The 24849-nt window shown below is 43.6% G+C and overlaps 2 protein-coding genes across 10 annotated transcripts in view; one reads left to right on the forward strand and one right to left on the reverse strand.

Annotated features, from left to right (window-relative positions):
- Positions 1 to 24849, forward strand: part of pros (homeobox protein prospero) — a 76886-nt gene that overhangs the window by 13971 nt on the left and 38066 nt on the right. The gene's annotated exons all lie outside the window — the stretch shown is intronic.
- On the reverse strand, positions 6951 to 13877 carry KP78a. Of its 3 annotated transcripts, none has more exons than XM_070207454.1 (2): positions 12846 to 13877; positions 6951 to 10266 (listed from the first exon to the last, which is right to left on the reverse strand). In XM_070207454.1, the coding sequence occupies exon 2, from the start codon at positions 9641 to 9643 to the stop codon at positions 7373 to 7375; it is 2271 nt and encodes a 756-aa protein (XP_070063555.1). In that variant the 5' UTR covers positions 9644 to 10266; positions 12846 to 13877; the 3' UTR covers positions 6951 to 7372. The 3 variants fall into 3 exon arrangements, with proteins under 3 accessions (XP_070063555.1, XP_015027794.2, XP_032289983.1); XM_015172308.3 differs by having other exon boundaries at positions 6951 to 10270; XM_032434092.2 differs by lacking the exon at positions 12846 to 13877 and adding an exon at positions 12172 to 12395 and having other exon boundaries at positions 6951 to 10270.

Here is a 24849-nt window from a genome sequence, read left to right on the forward strand (position 1 = left end):
GGCATTAACTCGTGCCCGTTCGCCAGTTCGGCGGCAGCTGAGCGCAACCATCTAAACACACATCTAACATCGTCCATCTGGGCAGCGCATAATCTTTTATACTCAACTAAATAATAAAAAAAAAATAAAAACGGAAAAAAAAAACAAACATAAAACCGCGACTACAACGCAAATTCATTCAATTGCAAAAAGAAAATTACCCTAAAAAACAGAACAGCGACACAGACCGAGGCTTCTAGTACTCAGCTAGCTACAGCAACAAGTCGTTATGATTATCTAGAATTAAATAAAGCATACACACACTCACAGACACTCTCACACACTCACAGACACAACCGCACACACATAAAGCTTAAGTCTGCTTCCGACTCGGGCTCTGACCAATGGCCAATGGCAGCCGCTCACTTGAACGTTGGACCAAGTTGCACGCCTCGCTGAGCAGCAGCCGCGACCCCGAATCGAGCCACCGTTCCATTCTGATCTCTATGCATCCACCCCCGACCCCAAGCCCCATTTCGGCCCAATTTTCACTGCTCCCAAACGATCGCGCGCGCTATTCGCTTTGGAAATTAAGTCAGCAAATGACTTGTAGAATATCAACACATGCCCAGCGACTGTTTGTCAGTCCGTCCATCCGTGCCGCTGTCCAACTGGTCGCTGCTTGTCCATGTATCTGTGAGATTGTTTTTTATTTTGGTTATGAGCCGGCGACGTAAATAACAACAACGAGAACCAGCCGAGCAACAAGATAATCAAGTGTAATTTATTTCGTATTTGGTGCGCGCCATGCATGAATACGACGAATACGACTAAGTTTGACCGCGACTAAAACTATGACTGTGAATGCGAACAACCATCTAACTATCTAGTATCTAGGAACCCAAACGAGCGCTGAGATAAATACAGCTGCAGCAGCACACACAATCTATCATATAAATTTAAAAAAAAAGTCCACTAAAGCTCGGACCTTACATAAAAGCAAGACAGCTTAGTTTAGCTCTTATCAACGACATTTAAATACTCTTGACTATTTGAAACCAATTTTCTACAATTTTAATCGTTTTATTATCTTTTTTTTAAATTAACGAAGATTATATAACTAAAAAGCAATACTGTCTTCGAAAAAGTGAAGTAAATATCTAGCTACAAACATTTCAAGATGCTACTGAAAATTTCTCAATAATAATTTATATACACTTAATTTCCACTATACTCAACAGTTAGTTATAACATTTTTGAAAATATACATAGCCTGCACAGTTTAGTTCATTTCAAACAATTTTCTTGTCTGGAAAAAACGACCCCAAAAATTAAACAAAAATGCATTGTATTTATCTAGTATTTATATTTAGTATTTGCATAAATTCTCGGGTTTCGTTAGCTTTAATTATATAATTCGAACATTTGAAACCAAAATTAAAACATATTCTTCACTTATTTCATTTAACCCTTATGGTATAAGAATATTTATTGGCTTATATCTGAAAACAGTTTTTTCAAATAGATAAAAATTGTCCACTCGGCGCACAACAAACTTTATAGTGAACCTGTTGTACCCCCTAAAGAGCATTTGAATAACACGCCCAACCCCCTCGATCTCGACCGGATGCACGAGCACTTGGCGTGTCATTAGTCGATTTTGATGCCGATTCTGTGGATCTCTAGGCCCGTCCACTGGCCCTGCTCGCGTTTTAAGTGTCTCATATGGCAAAATCATTGAAGCATCGAATTACACAGCCCAGCTCTGGTACAGTTTGGCTTAAACACGATAGAGACTCATGTATTTGGAATTGTGGAAATGTGTGACAAGGCGGCAGCTTAATGGCTGCGAATGCTGCTATCAACAATAGCTAACTGCAAGTCGCCGCATGTATATATATGTTTCCCACGTGCAGCGGCACCAACAAGTGGCACACCCTCAAGCCCTACTCACACCCTGTCGCAGGCACAACAAGTCGTTAAACCCAACAACTCCATATAGCACGCACCAAGCCCGAAATCGAAACAATAAGGGGGAGCACGACATAAATAAACACATATTAAGCATAAAGGAACGCTTCGCCACGCCGCACTTGAAATACCCTTGTCGACATGTGGCTTAAAGTTAGTAGTCCCACTAGATAAAAGTTTGTTAATATATTTGAAGGAAAACAAAGCTCGTACTTGATATCGAGATATCTTGAAATTTCTGTTCCAAGGCTTTTAAAATAGCTCTTTTTCCGATAAAGATATATGATAAGTAGTCCGATTCTGTAAAGACTTTGTTAATCCCAGGTTTTCTCAATTTTTAATAATAAGTACCATTTTTAAATTTTAACCGATCGTGCCTATTATAAAGTAGTCAGTTTCTGCCAATTACGACATATGTACTTTCTGCAACAGCAATATGAACCTATGCCAAGTGTATGTTGATAGCATTAAAATTAAGCGATCCAGGGGCTGTTATTGATAAAGAATATATATACTATTTATTGGTTAAGACACGTCTCCTTACCTGCGACACATTTAAGAACAACATTAAAATACCCACTAAAAGGGTATAAAAAGAAAAGCAACAAAAAAGCGAACAATTAATAATATTACAGAAAGCAACAACAGCAAAAGGTAAAAGCGTCGCCCATGAAGCAAAGTTCCGATGCCGTTGCAAGTTGCACGCTGCTCGTTGCACGTTGCTCGTTGGTGGTTGTCGATGCTGCTGAAAAGCCGCAGACAGGCGGCACAGAGCACGGGACAAAGTGACAGCGAAGGTGGTGGCCCAAATGGCCAGCGCAAATCTTTCAAGAGTAGTTCCGCTTTTTTGTTGTGACCGCAGTCGCAGCACATCCGCTTCAAGTTGTTTGCCTCACGGGCTACTGCTGCTTGCTGCCCGCTGCCTACCACCGCTCTGAGCGGAACTGTCACGAAGAATTTTGTCAGCCGCAGTCCCAACCGTGAGGGAATACGCACTGATTATCTTTGTATAATGATTACAATTAAAAGAGCTTTAGGGGGGGGGGGGGGGGCAGAAGGCGTGGCGGGCGCTGGGCGTGTAATGTGCAGCACAGGTCAACATCTAGAGGGGGCCGCACCTGATCACTTTTAACTGTCACCGGAAACATCCGCCATTTTGTCTAAAAAAAACTCGAGCTCAATTTAGCTTCTTGTTGCGCATTGGCCAGCAAAAGAGACAGAGATTCAAATTATAATAGAACTCAGTAATTCGAAAATGTTGTAGTTATCGTTGGTGCAGTTGCTGCTGCTCTGAGTTTCGTTACGCCTAATGAGCAGACCGTGACGGTAAGTGTGTGTGTGTGTGTGTGTGCGTGTTGTGGGTGTATTTCTTTGCGCTTGCATAAGCAGCGCGCCTCAGCGAATCACCAGCGCAATAAAATCAGAGAGAAATCGTCATATGGGAGTAGCCGTCGCAGCGTCGATCGCTAGTCATACCCCCCGCCTCCCCTCCTACACCACTATTTTGCCCATTATCTACCCACACACTCACGCTCACTCCCGCGCCGCTAGCTTTGTCGCTTCTTCTTCGCCTTTGGTCACACAATTGATTTCGCCGCGTTTTGTATTTGCTACTCACCGTCATCGTCGCTTGGCTGCCTCTTTGCTCAATTCGCCCGCCCGCCGTCTCTTTGAATTAGTTCGGTTTCCACACCTTCCCCCTGCCACCCCACCCCCTACGCTTGAACGTCTGTCACTTATCTTTCATTTAATGCATTGGCCGCCGTTCGCAGAGCTGATTAACTTGCAAGTCGGCTCGAATTTTCATTGGCTGTTCAGTTTATGGGGCTGGGCAGGGCCTTCTCGTTGGGCATTTTCTTAACTGTAGGCTTTTGTTTGTGTGTGTATGTCCGAGAGACCTAATCAATAAATCACTTCAAGGTTTTCTTAATTAAAAGTTTTTGACCAACAACAAACCACAGACTCGCTTTTCTAATAAACTTTACTACATGAAAAAAGACATAAAAACACAATAGAGAAAAATTGATTAACTGCCAGAAGACCACAAAAAAAAATGTACCGTAAAATCAACTTCAGCTGAGCACGCTCAATGTGAGCAGCAAAGTTTCGAACCCTTTCCAATAAGAAAAACTTTTCAACTTCCAACAAGAAAACGAGGCAGCCCTCCGAGGAGTATGTGAAACTATAGCTAGCAAAAACTGTAAAACTGAAAACTGAAAACTATTAAACGCTTAAGTCAGGCGGAAAATGAGACAAATAGTTGTAAACTAAGACACGCCAAAAGAAGCTTAAATATGCTCAGCCTTAATTAAGGGTAGCTTGCGTAAGGTACAAGGAAAAGTAGTAGAAAAAAAGAAAAACAGAAAGAAAATTATAAAAGGGAGCCCAAAACGAATCCGACTAATTGGCTGGCGTGAAAAGCACAATGCCAAAAACGAATCGAAGAAGAGAGAAACTGCTGGGTAAATGCTTTCAAGCGACATGAAAAATCAAAAGAAATCAAAATGAAAACTCAACATCGACCCCACTTGACATTAAATGTTAACCGCTTAAGCTGGCCACACTTATTTATGCTTTCTTCTGGCAAATTTCTTGAAATATTTGCCCAGGCCAAACAATGGCAAGCGCCAAGAAAAAAAGGTAAGACCGGCAACTCACACACACACACACGCACACATACAATGCACACTACAAATTTCTTCCAGTACCAAAAAAGTTGTTCTTGGGGGCTATTGACATAATTTTTGCGGGCGAGCGACCCACAAGTCACACTCAAGGCGTTTGGCCAGGCACTTGAGGTCCTGATTCTAAAGACAAATCCACCCTCAATTAGCTGCTCGAGTATCCTGCCAAAGACGTTGTCCTTTTGTAAGTGTCCTGTAAGCCAGCATGTTCTTTTGTTAATATTTGTTTTCTTTATTTCGGCTGTTTGGGTCTCAGTTTCAGTTTCAGTTTCAGTTTATGGTTTTGGTTTTTGGTTCTGGTTTCATTTACATGCTCGTTATGAGAGTTTTGCCGCAAATTAGCTTTTGTTTTGCTCTAAAGACGCAGCTGATTACGCAGACGCCTTCTTATTGGCACTTCCGCACCAAGTTTACATTGCATATTTATAGGAGGATGTCAGACAGGCGACTAAACGTATATCTAATGGTAGTTTAAGCGCACCCGGTGAGAAAAATTCAAGAGATTCGAAGTCCTTCAGAAGCGCGGTAGGCAGTGCTTCGATGCTCTCAGCACGCAGGTTTTGGGATCGAACTCCCGTGCTCTAATTAACTGTAGAAACACAAATCTCACAAAAAGCAAAAGAGGTTATATAAGCTTATTAATTATTATACCCAACCCAAAATAATATTAAAGAGATATTCTTTCTTATATCAAGTCAAGTCCTCAAAGTACGATTGGACCGTGTGCACAAGATGCATGTGTCATTTTAGTTTACTAAAATAAAAAACTTTAAAAAGGTACATTTTGTACAATAAATTGCGTATATAGCTGAAATTAAGTATGCAAAATAATTAATTCAAGCAGTTCGAACTTATCGGAAGTTATATACGAATCAAGAATTTGTAGGTTGATGAAAAAATCTGACATCATCTGAAATTTAATACGTATTAAAAGTGAGCACTAGATTTCTCTCTCCGTGTAGTTTTGAATAGAGGGAAGTTGGCGTTGCCTGAGGTTTTAGCTGTTGTTTGGGCTATCTAATCGGTTATCTGATTGTCTGCACCGTTTGTCAAATCTTGTGCACACTTGAATCCTTGATAAACCGCGATTGCGGCTATATCTGGCATATAGATATTTATATATGCCCATATCTAATCAAGAGTCGGGCGCACTGCCAGTTAAAATATTGACTCGTATTGTTTGCCCAACTAGTCACCTTTTATTTGCCTACTTGCTGCAAGTATTATTTCGAATTCGATTTCGATTTTATCAGGCAATGCGATTCGTGGCTTGCCCCCAGATTGACTTTCCACTCACAAATGGAAATTGTCGCTATTTGTTTAGCAGTACCTTATCGGAGAAGTGCTGCTGGAAAAGCATTTAAATGCATTTTCCATTACACGCTAATATGCATAATTTATGTGCGACCTGTTAGCTCGCCCGCCCAAACACTTCCGCAAATTAACCGCGCTCTACTTCCGCCATCAATGCGAGTGTCCAATAAGTCGAACAGTCCTTGGCCAACCCTTAGCTTAGGCCCCGTTCTTGTTGCAGTTTCGCTTTTGGGTTTGTTTTTTTTTTGTCCAGTTAGTTCCCACCATAAAAGTCAGCGCCCCTCTGCGGAATTTCCCGGATATTGTTATGGGCCCGGACATTGGTATATGTATGTGTATATCTTAATGGGAATGTGAACGCCTTTTCCTTCCGCAGCTCAACGCCTACGCCGACTTGTATACCTGTTGTATACCTCTGCCTGTTTATGCTGTTGTTTTTTTTGTTGCTGTGTTTAACAAATTTGAAAATGTGCAAAATGATTGCGGTTTCGTGTTTGCCGTTGTTGTTGTTGTTGTTTGGCTGACCCCTTTGCAGCCCGCTCTAGCCAAACTGCTTGCCTCAGTTAATTCCCATTGGCAGCTTAATGTGTGGACAACACGCTAACTGGAAATAGTTGTGCGAAAAACAGTTTCAGTGTCACTGTACAGTTTGTGAGGCACTTGCTGTTGCCTATCAATTGGTGCTATTCAACTGGAAACGACTCTAAACCTGTAAATAGAATTAGTTTTGCTTAAATGGATTTTAAAGATATAACATACAAAGTTAAGGATAGAAAGTATAATTAAATTCCACAAATATCAGACAATTTATACAAAGAAATAATTAAAAAAAAAAAAAGATAATATTTAGATAAATATTAATCTAAAAAAACCACACAATTCGTGACAGCAAATTTGTCGTTGGTGCCAGAAGGATGCCAAACTGTAATTGGAATGCCAACATGGCATTTTGTTGCTGTACAGTTTGGGAGTCACTCGCCCCTGCTGGAAGATGTGTTGTGCTTAAAATTGAAATGAATTTTTATTGCAAAGTATTATGATTATGTGTGTATGTATTTTGTTCAGTTTTAAAAAATATACCAACTAAATATATACTCTACTATCACTTATAGTTCTAAAGAGCAGTTAACAATTTCACGTTAGTTTTTTCCACTTGATGTTTTTGTTGCTTCTCATTCCATATCATTTTCCTTTGTTTACTTATTTTGTATTGTTTTTCATATATATATATATATGTATATATATATATATATTTTTTTAGTTTTTCTTTTGTACTTTCCAACAACTTGGTGACATTTTGAGGCATGCATTTGGGGTTTCTCGGCGTACATGGACGATATATGAAAATATATATACACATATATATACACATATACATATACATACATATATATATATATATATGTATACATAGTAATACTATGCTACTTGGTCAGGTTCTTGCGCTGCTCGGCGACATCCTTCTCGTTCAGTTGGATGACACGTCGGCCAAAGCGCGCCGTCAGCTTGGAAAAGAAGCCGACGCGGGAGGCGGGCTTGGTATCGTCCGCCGAGAGTGGCGGCGCCTGATGGTAGCTATCCTCATCGCAGTTGCCAGAGTTGCCGCGCCCATGCTTGCCACTGCGCCCCTGACCAAAGTGAAACGTGGCGCGCGCCACATTGCTGCGTGTGAAGGGCTTGTCGCCGGACTTATCTGGTGGGGGCGTGGGCGTAGGCGTGGGCGTCGCACGGCCAGCGGCACAAGCACCAGTTGCTTGGGCATTGACATGCAGCCGTTCCAGCAGACGCCCATCCATGGGCGATCGAGGCGCCTGCAAGGGACTCGCTGCCGCAGTCGGTGCTGCTGTCGCGGGCTCAGCCTTCTCGTAGAGCGTTGTGGGCCGCCGCCCGGAACCCTGATAGTGGAAGCGTTGCGGACTGTTGGCCAACTTCTGGGCCTGGGCCAGTTGCCGCTGGGCACTGAGCAGCGTGGGCTTGACATCAACGCCGGCAGCACCACTGGAGCTGATGGCACGCTTGCTCTGCGGCGTCTGCGGGGACCGATTCCGACTGGGCGTGGTGGTTGAGCTGTTGCCGGTGCTAGAGGAGGCTGTCTTGCGAGCGGGCGTGCGGCGTGTGGGCTTGGCGGGCGGTGGTGCTGCTGCTGCGGCGTTGGTGGTGGTGGTGGGCGGACTTATGATGGAGTTCGGTGCAGGGCTAGCCGCAGCCAGCGCATTAGCTACTCGCGGCGGCAGGGGACGATTTGTGGCTGAAAGACTTTTCTCGAGCGGCAGCGTCACCTGCACACAGCTGGCCAAGGGCAGGGCGCTGGAAGAGGAACTATCCGAAGTGGTTGTCTCCGACGTGGTCTGGCGGGAGCCGCGTGGTTTGGCCACGCCCAGCAGCATGTAGGTGCAGTAAATGTCATCAAAGGCCTGACCCCTCAGGGATACCTCAACATCACGACGCTTGTAGCCCATGTGGACCAGCTGATCCAGTCGCACTGCATCCTGCAGCTCCATGGGCTTTTCACGATACGGTCGCAGCCGATCCGCTTCCTCGTGCCCGAGGTTGATCCACTTATCGCCCATGACACCATTTAATGAGGTGCGCTTGGCGGGATTGAGCACGAGGAATTTCCGCATCAGATTCTCACAGTCCATTGAGATATAGTAGGGCACACGATATTTGCCGCGCAGCACACGCTCCCGCAGCTCCTTTAGTGTGCCGCCATCGAAGGGCAGCGAGCCGCTGACCAGCGTATAGAGGACCACGCCCAGTGACCAGGCATCCACCTCGGGCCCGGCGTACTTCCGGCCCATAAACAGCTCCGGTGCGGCATACGGCGGGCTGCCACAAAACGTTTCCAGCTGGGCATTCGGATCGAACGTGTTGCCAAATCCAAAGTCCGCAATCTTGATATTCATGTGCTGATCGAGCAGCAGATTCTCGGCCTTCAAATCGCGATGCACCACAAACTTGCTGTGGCAATACTGAATGGCCGACACCAGCTGCCGGAAGATGATACGAGCGTCTCGCTCCCGCATGCGTCCGTTCTTGACCAGATGATCGAATAGCTCGCCGCGACTGGCGTATTCCATGATCAGATAGAGCGTGCGCTCCGACTCGATCACCTGGAATAGCCGGACAATGTTCGGATGATTTAACAGCTTCATGATGCGCACCTCACGGTACAGTTTCTGTCTGGCGCTGGTGTTCAGCTGCGTCTTGTCTATCACCTTGATGGCCACCTCACGGCCAGTGGGCACATGGAGGGCCAGCTTCACCTTAGCAAAATTGCCCTTGCCCAATGTCTTGATGATCTTGTAAACACCGTTGCCGTTGCCATTCACATACGACTGAAACTTGAGCTCCGTACCATTGCCCATGCCATCGGTCGCATCCTGGCCGGCTGCTTGGCTGCCCAGACGAACCGTGGCTGCGGCGCTGCTTGTGGGCGTGGCCTGTTCCGCCTTGGGAGCTTGACTCGAGCAGCAGTTCGCTGGCGTTGCACTTGCTGTCGCTGTTACTGATGCAGCCGCTGTTGCAGTGGCAGTAGCAGCTGTCGGGGATTGTCTATTACAGTTCTCTTTCTCTGATGTTTTAAAAGTTTTTGGCGCTTTCTCGTCTGCTGCTGCCGCTGCTGCTTTTATTTTTGCCGCACTCTCATCTGCCAAGCTGAATTCTACAATTTCTAAATGTTTATCCGCCGACATTCTAAACTAACAAATTTTGTAGAGCTTCAAACACGAAACTGAAAGCTAAAGAGATCGGTTCCTAAAATAGCCAAATGGCGTTTGCTTTTTGGTGGAATATGGCTTCTGGCTGCCAGTTCGGCGCATGCCACACACGCGTCCTTTGCGGCAAATGGCAAATGTAAATAATTCCTCGACTCCCTCAGCGACCCTCAAGGCGCAAAGTGTGGACTCGTCAGCTCGATTGGGTTTTCACTCCGAACATCTGCTCTTTTTTCGTGCACCCTCCTCCTGGCCCGGTTAGCTTTAAGATAAGAGCCTCAACCCTCAGCATTCAGCTGGCGGTGCTGGCAACGCATGGCTGATAAGCAGGGCTCGTCCTCGACAGGATCGCTTTGTCTCGCCCCTCAGTTGCCCACCGCATGCAACTTCTTTATGAATTCAACAACCCCCAGTACTTGCTATCGAAGTTAGAGGCGATGGCCTAATGCCTCATGTGCCACGAGCCTTTTATGGCCCTCGTCTTTGCTCTCCCTTCCCTCCCGATGACGTTGCTGATTCTGATCGTGTGCCGTTCTTGTTGGTGTCACATGAATTTCCACTTGGTTTATCGCTCAGCGTTTACAACTTGAATGTGTCAGCAGCTGCCTGCAAGGAAAACAGCAAAGGATTTAATTACAGGTGATAAATGTGAGTAGAGCCTGGGGGGTTTTAGAGCAAGGACAGCCCACAAATCGTATCAAACTTGTTTTAATCATTATTGATTGCGATTCCATTCAATTTGCAAATTTTATTCTTTTCCATCCAATCTTATTCGGATACAAGTCCCTCCCTTAAATTGATTAAAATCGATTTAAAAGTTAACTTTGCATATCTCTGAGATCATGTGGCGTATAGTACACACCGATCCAGTATATCACTTATAACAACAAACCATTTTGTCTTTTATACCCGTACTAGGCAAATGCATACACACTCTTGAATGATCTGCTTCCCTGAAAATTTCATTCAGATTTTATAATAGGTTTCTTCTGGGTTAATACTGGGTATCTTCCAGTCGGCCACTCTTACTTGTTTTAGTCGACAATATTCTCATACTAGGCATATGCATACACACTCTTGTATGATCTGCCTGCCTGAAAATTTCATACATATTTTATAAAAGGTTTCTTCTGGGTTAGTACTGGGTATCTTCCAGTCGGCCACTCTTACTTGTTTTAATCGACAATATTCTCATAAATGTGACCATCAAAATATCCAACGATCTTGGTATGCTTTTGCATTCAGTTTCGTTCCATTTCGCACCACTGTACAACCGCCATATGATCCCTCTATAAGTAATTTGCTCTCAGTGCTGTCTCACTCTCTTTTATTTTCATTCGTTCTCTCGCAGTCCATTAATTACCTTTCGTTGCGCGCTGTGTTCTTTCGTTTCTTTCTTGATTCCCTCTTGCTTTGCACTTACATTTCGCTTGCACATCCTGCGATCCGCAGGACGAGCTACCTAGCCGAACTACCCTAACAGCTACCTATTTACCTCGAAAACACAATAAAGAGAAATTAACTCATGCAACAACTACAACAAAGGAAATGAAACTGGTCCTTAATCTGGCTTTTCTTTGTGCCTCGGCATTCGCTCGTTCGCCCCGTGCGACGTGTAACAATTTCTGGTTCTCGCTTTGAGCGCTCGCACACATGTGTCCTTGATCCTGCTTACTTGTTTTCGTTGTTTCGGCGTTGTTATTGTTGTTGTTGTTGTTGCTTGCAACATTTTCTCAAATTTTGCCATCGTCATTCTCATTCCCTTATCCTCCATCCAACCCTGACTGCCTGCCGCTGCCTGCCTGCCTCTCAGCTTGCCCGTCTCGTCGACTTGTTCGGTTTGGGTCGCATGCAGCGGCATTGTCGTCTCCTTTTTTTTCGCTTCCTCCTCTTACTATGCCCTTTCTTTGTGAGCGTGTGTGTGTGTGTGTGTGTGTGTGTGTGCGTCTCGTTCATTCGTAATTCAATTGCAGCTGCTTCTTTTATGATTTTATTTGTATTATTTTTGGCCTACACATTTTCTCTGCTTTGTGCCGCAGCTCAAAAAGATGCGATTCGCAATGTCAGCAAAAAAATAATAAACAAGAAAAACAGCCAAATTTGAAACAACAACAACAAGACACTTGCATCTACATGGTAATTCCTAGAATTGGCAACAGCTACGATTATTTGGTAAATCGAATTTCTGCCACAACTCTGCAGTTGCAGCTGCCCAGTTCAATGCACCCCAAAGACCCCCGCGTTCCGCTCCCCTACAGAGTTGCCAACATCAGAGCCCACATACATACATACATACATACATATGTATGTATGTATGCAGAAGTAAACAGCAGTGGGGCATAGATGGTAGAGCGGGGGCTGCGGGTCGGGGTTTTTGTTAACATTCATGTGTCGCCTTTGTTGCCGTCTTCTTTAGCGCCTTCATTTGTTTGCCCCATTCTATTTTGATTCTTATTCTTGCGTGCGTTTCTCGCGCCACAACCCACTCTCCCTTAGCCGTTACTAACCGTTGATCGACGCTCTCAGTCTGTTTGCCTGTTCGCCTCTTCCTGATGTTTATCTCTTGCTGGCCACAAAATACTCTTCCCGTTGAGTCATCAGCAACTGCCCGCAGCCAGAGACGCCAGCGGCGTCTTCGTTTTTCACTTGATCTTCTCCAGTTCTCTTTGCTGCTGCGCGTTGCTTTAACGCACTTTTCTAGTTTTCCATCGATCTTTTGCCCTTGGCTTGGCATACATACACGCACACACACACACACGCACACACACACATACTTACGCTTCATTAGCAGCCTGCCATCACTTAATTGTTTTATTGTTTCTACTTTGACACTATTTCTTCGAAACGAGTCAGACTTTTTTTTGATGATTGCCAGCTCAGCGTGGAGGAGCACTTGAAATCGCGATTCCCAGCGGATTGGATCGCTTGGTTTATTAATAAAACGCCTCTTTAATTGCAAAAGAAGTACGCCCACTTGAACAGCAGATGGACAGATGGACAGATGGACGCGGACGCGGACGCAGACACAGACAGACACCAAGACAGACCGCAAACTGAGAGCGGCGATAAGGCGGCAGCGGTCCCCATGGAGCGAGCGCTTATCTTGTGCCCGTGTCCCGAAATCGAAAACCAGAAATCAAAAGACCAAAGCAGCGCCAAGATAATTGCACATTTTACTTACGTTGCGTTTCGTTCCGTTGCCCCGTGCCCGATTCCGCACCCGTACCCGTTGCCGTTCCCGTTCCCGTTCCCGTTCCCCGGGCAGCAATCAAAAACAAATTAGAGTTAATCCACACACATATGAGTCGCGAGCAAAATCCAAAATTTATCTCTGACTCTGCGCGACGAACTACAAGATACAAAGCGCGTCGTTGTACTGAACGCACAACTAAAGTGCCAGTGCCCAGACCCAGACCCAGGCCCAGTTCCAGATCCATCGCACATAGCGATACAGGTCTGAGACGGAGAGAGAGTATCTTAAAGAACTGCACGATACAGATGCGCTCGGAGAGTGCGAGAGAGTGAGCGTGCGAGCGAGCGTGGCTCTTCTTATGCTCATCGTCGTTTATGCCCATTACACGCTCATTCTTTGCCGCTTCTTGCCCTGTTGCGATTCAAGCGTTTGAAGGTCGTTGTATTTCCTTGAGCGTTTCTTGAGGCGTGACGTCACAGTTAGGCAACGATGACGACCTCGTTGGGCAGGGGAAAGAAACGATGGCCACAACAATGCACAACTTCGGTCTCGGCTTCGTTTTCGTATTCGTCTTCGTTTTGTGGCTGGCTGCCTCTTGCTCTCTGGCTTAAGTTTCTGCGGCGAATTTGTTGTCAATTTGCCTTTGTAGTGGTTCAAACGGTTCGCCTCCACATCTTCTCTTGAAACTTTAATGGTGTGAGTTTTCTTACAGTAGCTGTTGTCGTGGTGGTGGTATGCCCATGTTGCCGACTCTTTCTAATTGTAAAAGTGTGCGTGTGTGGATGTGTGTGTGTGTGTGCCTTGAAGTTTTCTTATTCGCCGGCTGTTTTCGCTGCATATCGTGCACTGTGTTTGTGTATTTGGTATCTTATCGTGTGCCCATCGCTCAATCAAGTGTACGTGTTGTTGGTGTGGGTGTCTGGGACTGGGACCAATAAGAACGAGGCAATCTTAAAGCGAGTTCCGCTTGGACTGTCTGGCCAACTGTTTCCCTCGTTTTGCTGGCAGAGACAATGCCAGTCACAGGCCAAAACAGTTTGATTAAAAAACCCAAGCAAAACTTGCCATAACGAATAAATAACAAAATGCACTTGGTTTACTCATTTTGTTGTTGCTTGTTTTTTATTTAAATGAAAAGAAAAATTATAATGACAAAGTAGGCGACAAGAGCTAAAGGGGGCGGCATGGCACGGAAGGCGATGCCTACTCGGACGATGCAGATGCTGCTGATTATAATAACAGTTTTCTTTTTTTTAAATATATACATTTTTTTTTTTTTTTGCTTGGTTCTTGTTCTATTTTTTGACGTTTTACGGGTTTCTTTGGACGCGGCAACTTTGAGGCGCCTGATTAAAAAGCTTTTGCATATTTCTGCCTTTTGCACTACAGTTTTCCTTTTGATTGAAATTACTTTGAGATAAACTTGTCCCTCCTTCCCTTTAACTCTCTCTCGAACACTCCACATCCCCTCTTATTATATTGTAATGCATGCCTAAATCGCATTACTCCCATTCAAACTCAAATAGTCGTATTTGCATATTCACAAGTGTGTACTAGTTCTATATAAGAAGAAGAAACGCACGCTGCGAATGTGGGCCAAAGTGACATGTTAATAATAAAGCGGGTAATTAAGCATGCCAACAACAGCAGACGAAAGCCCCTAAAAATATTTAATGGTGAATGGGTTTCGGTTACGAGCTACCCTGTGAATAATAGCAGATTAAGAAAATCTTAAATTAACTTATATAGCTTTTAAAATATAAACTGAACTTTAATAATTTATTTGTCATATTTCTCAGAGAATACTTTGAACTGTTTAGATTTTATTTAAAATGTCTTTGTGAATGCCTTTCATTTTGTCCTTTTATTATTGTCGTAATTCCATTCTTGTTCCCTTTAAAAATGTATTTGTTTTTGTTGACGTAATTCACGAAGTATATGAGTTATTTTATGTATTTTATAATCATGTATATGAGTATGCCTCTCTATTGCTTTCGCTGTAAGAAATACGAAACAAGCACCCTCTTATTCACCTATTGCACAAGGTGCAGGGTATGTATACATCCAAATGCATTTCCAAGTAGAGCTAGATAAGCGAACAACAGCAAGACGGGCATCTTGCAGCCTATAATTGTGCCATCCACACGTGCCACATGGTGGCCACAGCTGACGATCCGGCCTTAGTTCTAGACAGACAATAGCCCAGTGGGCAAATCACAGTTGGCCACAAATAGACACGCGCCGACAGCGGCAGCAGCAGCAGCAGCAGCAGGAGCAGAAGCAGGAGCAGGAAGAGCGGCAGCAGGAGTCATCAGAGCAGAGCACCTGATATCAATGCAAAGTCTTCAAATGCGACTTGGCTGCATTTGGCAATGTTTAATCATGGAGGATGCGGAAAACAGATTGCAGCACCAGATGATGCAGCGCAAACAAAGAGCAAGAGGTTAAAAGGGACCTGGACGTGGCCGTGGAGGGGCATGCAGGCAGGCAGGCAGGCAGTCAGGCGACTGCTGCTGCTGCTGCTGCTGCATCTTTCATTTTGGCAAACAAAAGGACGAGCGCAGGATATGCGATACATCCACTTTTGCACATTGCCATGAGTTATGGACATCTTAGGGATGCGGGTGCATATCGATTACCAAGATGCCGTCGTTCGACTTTGGCGTATGATTTGCGTTTTCCTTTTTGACGCGACGCCGCAAAAGGTGCAACATCGACAAACGTGCCACAAATTGTCGGCAGCAACTTAACGTTTAATTGGATTTATGTTTCAATGCTGGCAGCAGACGCACTGCATCAATATTCGATAATGCCGCATGCTAATGCAGCCTGGAAGGCCAAGGAATTTCTTGATCCAGCGCCAGCTGAGAGCTGGCTATCAAGGACAGCTGCTTCTGCTGCGCTGCTGCTTGGGGAAGGGCAGCCAACCACCGGGACAAACAGCTAAATATACAAATTAACCCATTCAAACAAAAGGGGCTGCTGGCATTCTTGAAATGTGTCAAAAGGTGAGACAAACAAAGAACCCCAAATGAATGCTGAATGCATATCAATAAAATCACAGCCAAGGAAATCAAATTTTCAGCTGCGCCCCGAAAGTAAAAGTGCGCACTTTTGATGAAGAAAACGTCGGGAAAACTGTAGATTTTTCTCACACATTCAAATATGGTAGATATTGACAATCGTTTGTCATTCGAGTGGAAAGTATATGCACTTGGGCATTGCCAAATCTACCTTTTGTTAATCCTTTGCGCTTATTTTGCATTCCCAACCAATGCGAATCCTTTGCCCGGGCCCGACCATTCATATGTAGCCTTTCAACTGGGGTTTGGTTTGGATTCTTCTTCTTCTGCTACCTGCCTTTGTCAAAGAGTTTTTCCTCGACTTTGTTCTTTATTCGGCCTGGTTTTGTTACATTTTTGCATAGTTTTTGTAGTTTTTGTTGTGCGTGTCGCAAGGACTCTACTTAAATATGCCTCGAACACACAACAGCCTTAGCGCAATTTGCAATGCTGGTGCGATGAGGAATTAGCCGATAGAATAAACAGCCATAAGCTAGCTGGATTTTCCACGAACCGGCACTAAAATGCTCTCTGCCTTGCCCCAAGTCTATATTTATAGATCTACAGCTTAGCCTGGGAATCGTGGAAATAAAGTGAAGAGCTCATAAACATCGATTCGATTATGATGTACAGCTATTTAAAATTTATCGCAGATTCGATATTTATAGATATTATGGAAATACATTTTATCACCTTTAACAATTTTAAGTGGGTTACAGATGGTTGTCATTATCAAGCATTTGTCAAGTATCTGTCAAGCGAAACGCTTTCATATTCCCTAGGCGACACACTTTCCCTATTGCCCGAAAGTGTCGCAAAGTTTGAAAATCACAGATTTGTCACCTACGAAAGAAGGAGATATATCAAAATTTAAGAGCTAGATTAAAGCTGAAACCTCTATTCAAATTGTATCAAACTTGATTACCAAGCGCAAGTACACTACTCTTTTTAGGTCATTTATATTAATCGTATTGCTTTCTCTTGAGCAGGCATCAAATCCAGCAGGGTTCGAACCTCTAGCAACGCCCACATGTCCGGGCAAAGGATTGTCAGCAATATTTTGCCTATGCTGCAGTCTCTGTAGTGCCGGAATGACACTTTTTGTGCCCGCACACACAGACACACACACACACACACACACGCGCGCAGCCACAGATAGATAATCAGGAAACTAATCCTTATGCTAAGCAGACCAGCGGCAGCATGTCCTAATTGAAATGCGACATTCTAAGCATTTTGGCGTGAATTATACTATATATATATATATATATATATCCGACAAATGCATTTTGGCAGAATTCTGAATGCCAAATGCCGCTCTATACATAATGCAAGTGCCAGGGCGAGGTCGTTCGACGGAGGTTGGGGGCGGTAACTGGCGGCTTATTAGCGAAGATTGTCTACACAACAGCGGAGGCAGGCGACGCGGCGCCGAACACACAACAAACTGAAATTGATTACCAAATGCGAAGGGCTTTGAGTGTATGTGTATGTGTGGGTACGTGCGGGGAATAGGTGGGGCAGTGCAGCAGCCTAATAAGCACAAAAATCCACATAGAGCAGCAATTCCTTTTAATTGAAAATCTCACTCGGCTTTTTGTTGCCCCCATGTGCGGCACCTCTTCTTTGCGATTGCAAAGCATACCAAATTTCGTATACCCTTTAAGAGAATATTCAAGTTTTGTCATGAAATGTGTAAAAGCAGAATAGATCTTAGATTTCATTGAGTATATAGGTATATACATTGCCAGTTTGATTCATGCCATGCTCCTTACATATAAGCAAAATCAGTCAACTATATCATATAGCTTTCATTGGAACAATAGTTCAAAAATGAAGTTCGTATGTGAAAAAACGGCTTTATAAAAAGAATCGATCGCAAAATGAAATTTTGGGTGGAAACCTTCTTCTTTTTCTCAAGATATATTTTCCGTGCTCAGCAATTACAATCCTAAAACAATGAGCCGTTTGTCTGCAAGGGTATTCACTCTTCGGCCTGCTGACGATAAAAGTTGTTTTTTATTTTTGTTTTTCCTCTTTTGCAATTTCTTTGCGGCTGCAGTTCTGTGCGTTTAGTTGAGCGATGCGGTGGGTTGGCTGTGGCTGCCACCAAATGCATTCGATATTGCATTTTGCCCGTTGCCAGCCAACGTACAAGGATAATAGGTACTTTAGCAGCCGGATAAATGGGGCGTGGTGCGGGTGTAGAGGCGAGTCGCTTGGCTTATGCGACTTTTTGGACTGATTGACTTGCAAAGCGGCCCCAACAGCCCATCCACCCAGGCACCCAACCATCATTCCTTCGCGTTCGCAAAGTTGATTGCAGCGAGGACTTGCGTCTATATTGCGCCGAAAAAAATTGCATCGGATGCATTTGGCTTGGCAAACAAGCCGAATTCCCGTTCCAGCCCAAACAACAGCCAAACAGTCATGAAAAAAGTTTCGTTACCCCGTCCCCGCCGACGTCTCCGTCCGCGTCCGTGTCCGCCTCCTCGTCTGCAGCTCTCACTGGCTGCATGTGCAATGCATATTAGCTGAGCTGAGCTGAGCTGTGTCCTGTGCCATCCTCAGGATACGTACGTGGACGTGTGTGTAGCTTGGTCGGCCTGCGCATTGTCCTTTTTGGCCGAGCGGCAGGCGCTGCCTCAGTCATTCTTCTGCATTTTATGGCGCCGTTTTTTTCTCTCCCATTTTTTTTTCCATTTGTTTTTGTTTTTTTACTGCCTGCTGCCTTTTGTTTGATTTGTAAAATTGCAATATGCTGGCTGCCAGCTCCTCCTCAAAGCAGTAGGAATTGTCTGCCGCCCCATCCCCCTCTCCCATGCCCATTCTCGGCCAACCCTCGACTGCATTTGTACGCATTATTTAGTGCTGCAGTTGGACTGCAGTGAGACTAAGTTAGACCCAATTCAAGTTGGAGGCACAAATGCCTAAATAAGCCTCAAACAATCACGGCGAAAGGATCTTAAAACCCAAATTGATATTCAATTCAGATTTCCATATAAAACTAAGCACTTGCAATTTTTGGCGTACTTTCGTATTTTGAGCACTTTCGTGTTTTTTCATTAATTGACGTAATAATACAAAATTTTGTCATATTGAAGCTCGAATATAAATAAGGTTTTAAAAATAATAAAATAATAAAATAATTTTATTATTTATAATTATTATATTTATAATTATTTTATTTTTTTTTTTTTGTAATGTTTGATTCGTTCTTAAAACTGGTTCTTGATTTTTTTTTTTAATTTTATATTATTTTTTTGTAATCAAGGAATACTTTTAAGTCGTTCATAAAAGTTTTTTAAATTTATTAATTATTTTAAATGAATTCATGGTCTATTTAAATTTTTATTAAACAATTACATGTGCTTAGGCTACTCGTTTCAATTAAAAATAATTAGTGATGGAATATTTTTGCCTTTATAGAAAATTAGTAATTTGTATTTTATATATGTAGTATTTATTTTGTACATATTCCCAACTGTGATTAGGTATTGTAAGAACTCAGATATTTTTTTTTTACAAAATTCTTTTCCTTATGGAATATTTTAATTTGCCATTAATTTCATTTTTAAGCCTTGACCCCCCTCTAACCGATTTCTTATCTGAAACGTTATGCAAATATTGGCGTCCACTCGGGGTTGCTACAGAGCAACTCCCCAGCCTCTGCTGCTTTCTCTGGCTTGCCAAAACGCACTCCAAGCCACAAAAGTGGGACTGAGTCCAGTGGCAGGGCCACCACCAGCCACCCCCAACGACACTCGACGTTTTAATTCGAGTGCGTTTTTCATCAACGGCCCGGTGTACGGCGGCCCTCCGCACACTTCCGCTTAGCTCGACAACCCACACAGAGAAAGTCTTGAGGCTACGCTAGAGACCCTTCAATGACCAACAGGCGACTGCGCCAAACTGCAATGCCTCAGCATCGGCGTCGGTGTTCGCGTCGGCGACGACGTCAAGTGAGGAGAGTGAAGCAAAAATCAAACAATCAACAAAATAAAATCCAACAGGCCAGTTCCCCCAGCTCAGCCTGTCCAGCGGCCCCTTGCCGCGAGTTTATGTTGCCTTTGTTCTGCTGCTGCTGCTGCTTCTGCTGCTGGTCGCTGCTTTTATGCGCACGCCCCCAAAGTCCAGTTTTGCAGTCATCAAGTTTTTGAGTCGCACCCAAACCAACTGGCACTTCCGCTCGCCCATGCTTCTTTGCCATGTCTTCGCATCCGTTGCATTCACTTTGCCACTCCCCCATACCCCTCTTCCGACCAGCCGCAGCCGCCAGTCTTGTTCTGCTCCTTCGTTCGACTGCAGTGCCACCCTTTTTTTATATATATATATATATATACATTTTTTTTGTTGGTTTCTGCAGGCGGCAGTGCTCTCTATATTTTATTTTTAATTAATTAATGCGAATGCAAAGTACATTTTCTACAAGTAAAACTTGTTTTGCAACAGGGCGGGGCAACCCTTTAGGGCGCGCGCCCAAGCCCCCGCCCCATTGCCAACCCATTGCCGACAGCAGCCAGCCAGGTAGTTAAGCAATATTTTTGCCACGTCGAGCCTCCAAAATGTGCGCCACGAGGTTGCACCACTAAAGAAATGCAGTTAATTTACTCAGAAGTAGCGTTGCCCCGTGGGGCTTGGCAAGGGGCAGGGGCAGTGGGTAGACTGAAGAAGCAGCGCCAGCAAGAAAAATGTTGCTGCAGAAAGTTGCCGTGCAGTTTTCTTTTGTTTTTGTGTGCGCGCCGTAATGTATGCAACATAATATTTTTTTGCGCTCTTAGCTGCCGTTGCGAAAATTTTGTTAGCCCTTTCCCACCTGCTAGAGGAGGTCAAAAGCGTTGGGTTCGAGCCGTGCAAACTGGAGCCTAGTTGGGTGCTTGCAGCGTATGCAGTCGCCTCTTTTCAACAGTGTGTGTGTGTGTGAATGTATGTGTGTGTGTAAGGCAGTTGAAAACTTTGCACTTTTTGCTGTAGTTGCTCCATCTGAACCAGCTCACGCTGCTGGCAGTGCTGATACTGTTGCTCTCCATGCTGCAGGTGGTGGTGCTCCTCCATAAACCGTTTGCAGCATTCGTTTGGCTGACTCTCTATTTCCTTTATTTTGGTAGGAAAATGTAGCAAAAGTTATTTCTTCACGGGTTTGTACTTAATGCAAAAACATGGGCATGTGAATGGCGCAGACCCAGTCTCCCGCTTACTTTATCGGCAGTTAACCAATATAGGGTCTCTTAACTCGGAACTAAGGATAAGCTATACGGTAGGCTTGTTTTTTTCCAAATGTGTTTTTCGTTTTAAGTAAAGTTTTTTAGGTAACCAGTATTCAGTCGTTCATACTTATTATCATTGCAACTTTCCCTTATTTTATGACTGATTCAATCTCGCCAAAAATAGGCCTTGGCATGCACAAAGTGAATTCTTAAAACAGCAAATAAGCTAATCCCTAAGTTCTAAGATATTAATTAAAGATACTCGGTATGTAGTTGGGGCTGCCCAAAACTAATACTTGCAAGCTTCATCAGTGTTGTTGCAGAGTACCTTCTCATGGAGCATGGTTCAGCGACACGCAACTCAAAAGGCTTGACGCGCATCTTTCCATTCAGTGCCAAAGCCAGTGCCACTGCATGGCTTGCGCCCCCTATCACCCCGTTTTTCACCCACGAGAGTAGTCTTGCAACGCTACTGTCCCATATGCAAATACTGCGCCCACAACTCGATGATGCACCTTGAGCAAAGTATGTGGCATAAAAAGAAAATGCAGCAATGCTCCGCTGCAGTATGGCAAAGGGAAGTCGGGCGTGGGGCATGTGGCATGTGGCATGTGGTGGGTCGTGGGTCGTGGGACAGACACATTTTAATGATGCATGCAACAGTAAACTGCAATCAGATATGCGCACATCGTTAGTCTTCAGCATCAGCCGCCGTTTGTTGATTATCTTAGAATGGAGAGCACGGCAAGAAAGATAACTCATACGCTCCGTTGCCGACGTCATAAAGTCGCATATAGAAATTTATTTGCTCAGCAAATAAACTGCAGCCATGTGCAATGTGTGTGTGTGTGTGTGTGTTTGTGTGCCGTAACAGGAAGGATTTGCCGTTCGTCCGCGTACGTCCTTCTTGGTCTTAGCCTGCCCGGTGCTGCCTTGCGCCCAAAGTAGGAAACCCCTAACGGAGGCACTTTTTTATGCAACTTCTTCAGCACGAGTGCCTGCCCAAGTTGACGTTTCAAATGTCAATTGTGTGCTTAACTGCATTCTTTTGACTGCGACGTCGCCGTCGCCGTCGCCGTCGCCGTCGCCGTCACCGTCCTCATCACTGGCATTTCTTATTTGGATACGTGTGTGCGACTGTTGCTGAGTAGGGCAACCCGCCTTGGAGGCGTTCTCGTTCTTAACTCGAGGTCCTTAACTGCCAGGCGCAAGGCTTTGTCTTCTGTTTCGTTTCTTTTCCTTTTTGTGTCGAATTACGATTTGAAATGCTGCAAAAAAAACCTTTAATTCATAGTGAACAGACTTAATTATTTATTTATTATTATTTTATTATTTAAATTAAAATTATTTTTAAAATAACCAAAAATATATATATATAAAAGTTACTAAATTACATTTTTGAATAGTTTAATAATAACCAGGGCGGCAAAGCCTTAAGTAAATTGTCTATGGTTTTAATGTTGATAAGACAATTATTTTTAAATTTATATTTGACCGTTGTACTGCAATTTTTGCAGAAAAAATATGCTTTCCTTCAGATTTTGGATTCATAAACCGATCCAGTTCAAATCCGGATTTTAGCCTTGTGGAATCGACTTTTTTATTTGCTCGTTATTGAAAACCAATGTAGAATTTTTTGATTATTATAATTTGATGTATTGAATAATTAGGAAGACACTCGTTTCTGTCGACCATAAATAAATAAATGGAAAAGCTGGGCTTAACTCGGAGAAAGTTAGATATAAATATTATCAAGGTTCTGGTAGTTGATGTTAGTCAATTTTAACAACGATTTCGCTCAGTGTTCGCAGAGCATAAATAATTTCCTTTCTTTGGTTTTCACTTTGTTCAAGCGACGTTGCAGCGACGTTGCAGTTACTTCTGCCAAGTCGTCAGGAAAATATGCCGCATTCACACACACACATACACATACAGCATATATGTGTATGTAAAGAAAGTCAGAGCGAGATAGAAAGCGAGTCAGCCTGCAATCTTGCCTTCAATTAAGCTTTGACAAGTGCATTGCATACAGCACAGAAGCAGAACAGAAGCAGAAGACGCAGCAGAGCCCAAACCCACAAAGCCCATAAATATGAATGACGATGAGGATTCCAGCAGCAGACTGGGCTAGCCCGGGCCAGTCTGACTCCTTGGCCAAAAGGATTTGCCGGCCAAAACGAGCAAAAAAAAAGAGAGAAAATATACAAAAAAAAAAAAAAAGATGATAAAACTGAAGAAGGAAACGCAAATAAATGAATTGCACTTTTTCTTTGCGAATTTTCTTGTGCTTCTCGGGGCATTTCAATGAACTGCGAAACTCAATGGCAGCTGCTGCTGGGCGTAAATAAAAGCAGCAGAGAAAACTTTGCATATTGTGTTTATTCTATGCCCACAGATACGGCGAACAGGTATACAAAAAAAAAAAAAAACACACACACACACACGCCCAGACTGAAGCTAAGCTACTCGCAAGTCGAGCAATGCCTCCCTTTTAATTAAGCGGGCGCAAGTCGCAGGCCCATTGTGCTTAGATAATGGCAAGGCCACAGCTCGGATAGAGGGAGGAGCGGTGAAAGTTGAATGCGAATGCAAATTATGCGCTCATTAATTAAAATTGAACCAAAATTGAGAGCAACAGCAGTAACTGCTGCGGCAACTCTTTGCCAAACAGCTAAAAACAAGAAAAAAGAATACAGGAGCAGAGCTAAACTTGCCACTGGAGCACCATCAAAGCGCACATCATTACGATGCCCAACTGCCCAGCGCTCTGATCCTCATCATCAGAAGTAAAAATATAAGCACAAGCTGAAGCTCTAGTTGCAGCTGAAGCAGCTGCCACGCCCTTGACGCCCACGCAAGTTCTCAATGTCCACGCCAGTGCACTTTGAGGTGAACACTCAAAAGTATGCCTGGGTATGAGAGTCAGGATCTGGGCATATAATAAAAATACAAAATGCAAGAAAAAAGGCTATCTTTGGCACACCGAAAACCAAATACCCTTGTGGATATATCGCTTACGGGTTTGCAGTAAGAAGCATGGCGAAGTCCGCAATTGATAAGTTTGGTCAAGATATTTTGAGAATTAGAAAAGTTTGTCATTGTTGCTAACAAGATTTTGTTAGTATATATAAGGACCAAGAGTAAATCCCGAGTTGAATCAAAATATTTTGAAAAACATTAATGTTTTTCATATGATAACTATATTTCCATTTCTCGACTAGACTCTGTTCATTTTGATCAAGAATATATATATATTTTATAGGTTCGGACACATCTCCTCTGCATATATGTATACTGACCAAATTATAATACCCTTTACAATGGCATAAAAGTTATACATATATAACTTTTAGTCTGTGGTGGGGGAATCCTTCCCCGTTGCTTGTCTGGGTCTTCTGCTGGTCTGAGGCAAAATGCAAATCTTGCAGATTTTTAATTTCTTTTCAACGAAAATTTTATTTTCTGTTTGCATTTCTTGTTGTGCGCTATGCCAAAAAAAGGGCCATGAGCGAGGCAACCCTTTTTTATTTACCAGCTCTCTCAAACAGCCAGATGAGGAGGCTCATCATCATCATCATCATGATGATGATGATGACGGCGCTGTTGCTGTTAAGCTTTATTATTATGTATTATAGATTCATTTTATGCACTTTTTAATTTCTTTTGTCTCGAGCATCGGCCTCAATCTTTAACTAGAGATGAGCGCGTGACAAGCCACAATCT

Source organism: Drosophila virilis, chromosome 2 (genome assembly GCF_030788295.1).
Source record: "Drosophila virilis strain 15010-1051.87 chromosome 2, Dvir_AGI_RSII-ME, whole genome shotgun sequence".
In the NCBI taxonomy this organism is placed as follows: Eukaryota; Metazoa; Arthropoda; class Insecta; order Diptera; family Drosophilidae; genus Drosophila; species Drosophila virilis.

Coding starts and splice junctions, on each gene's coding strand:
- KP78a (XM_070207454.1), bottom strand. CDS start 9,643: ATGTCGGCGGATAAACATTTAGAAATTGTAGAATTCAGCTTGGCAGAT.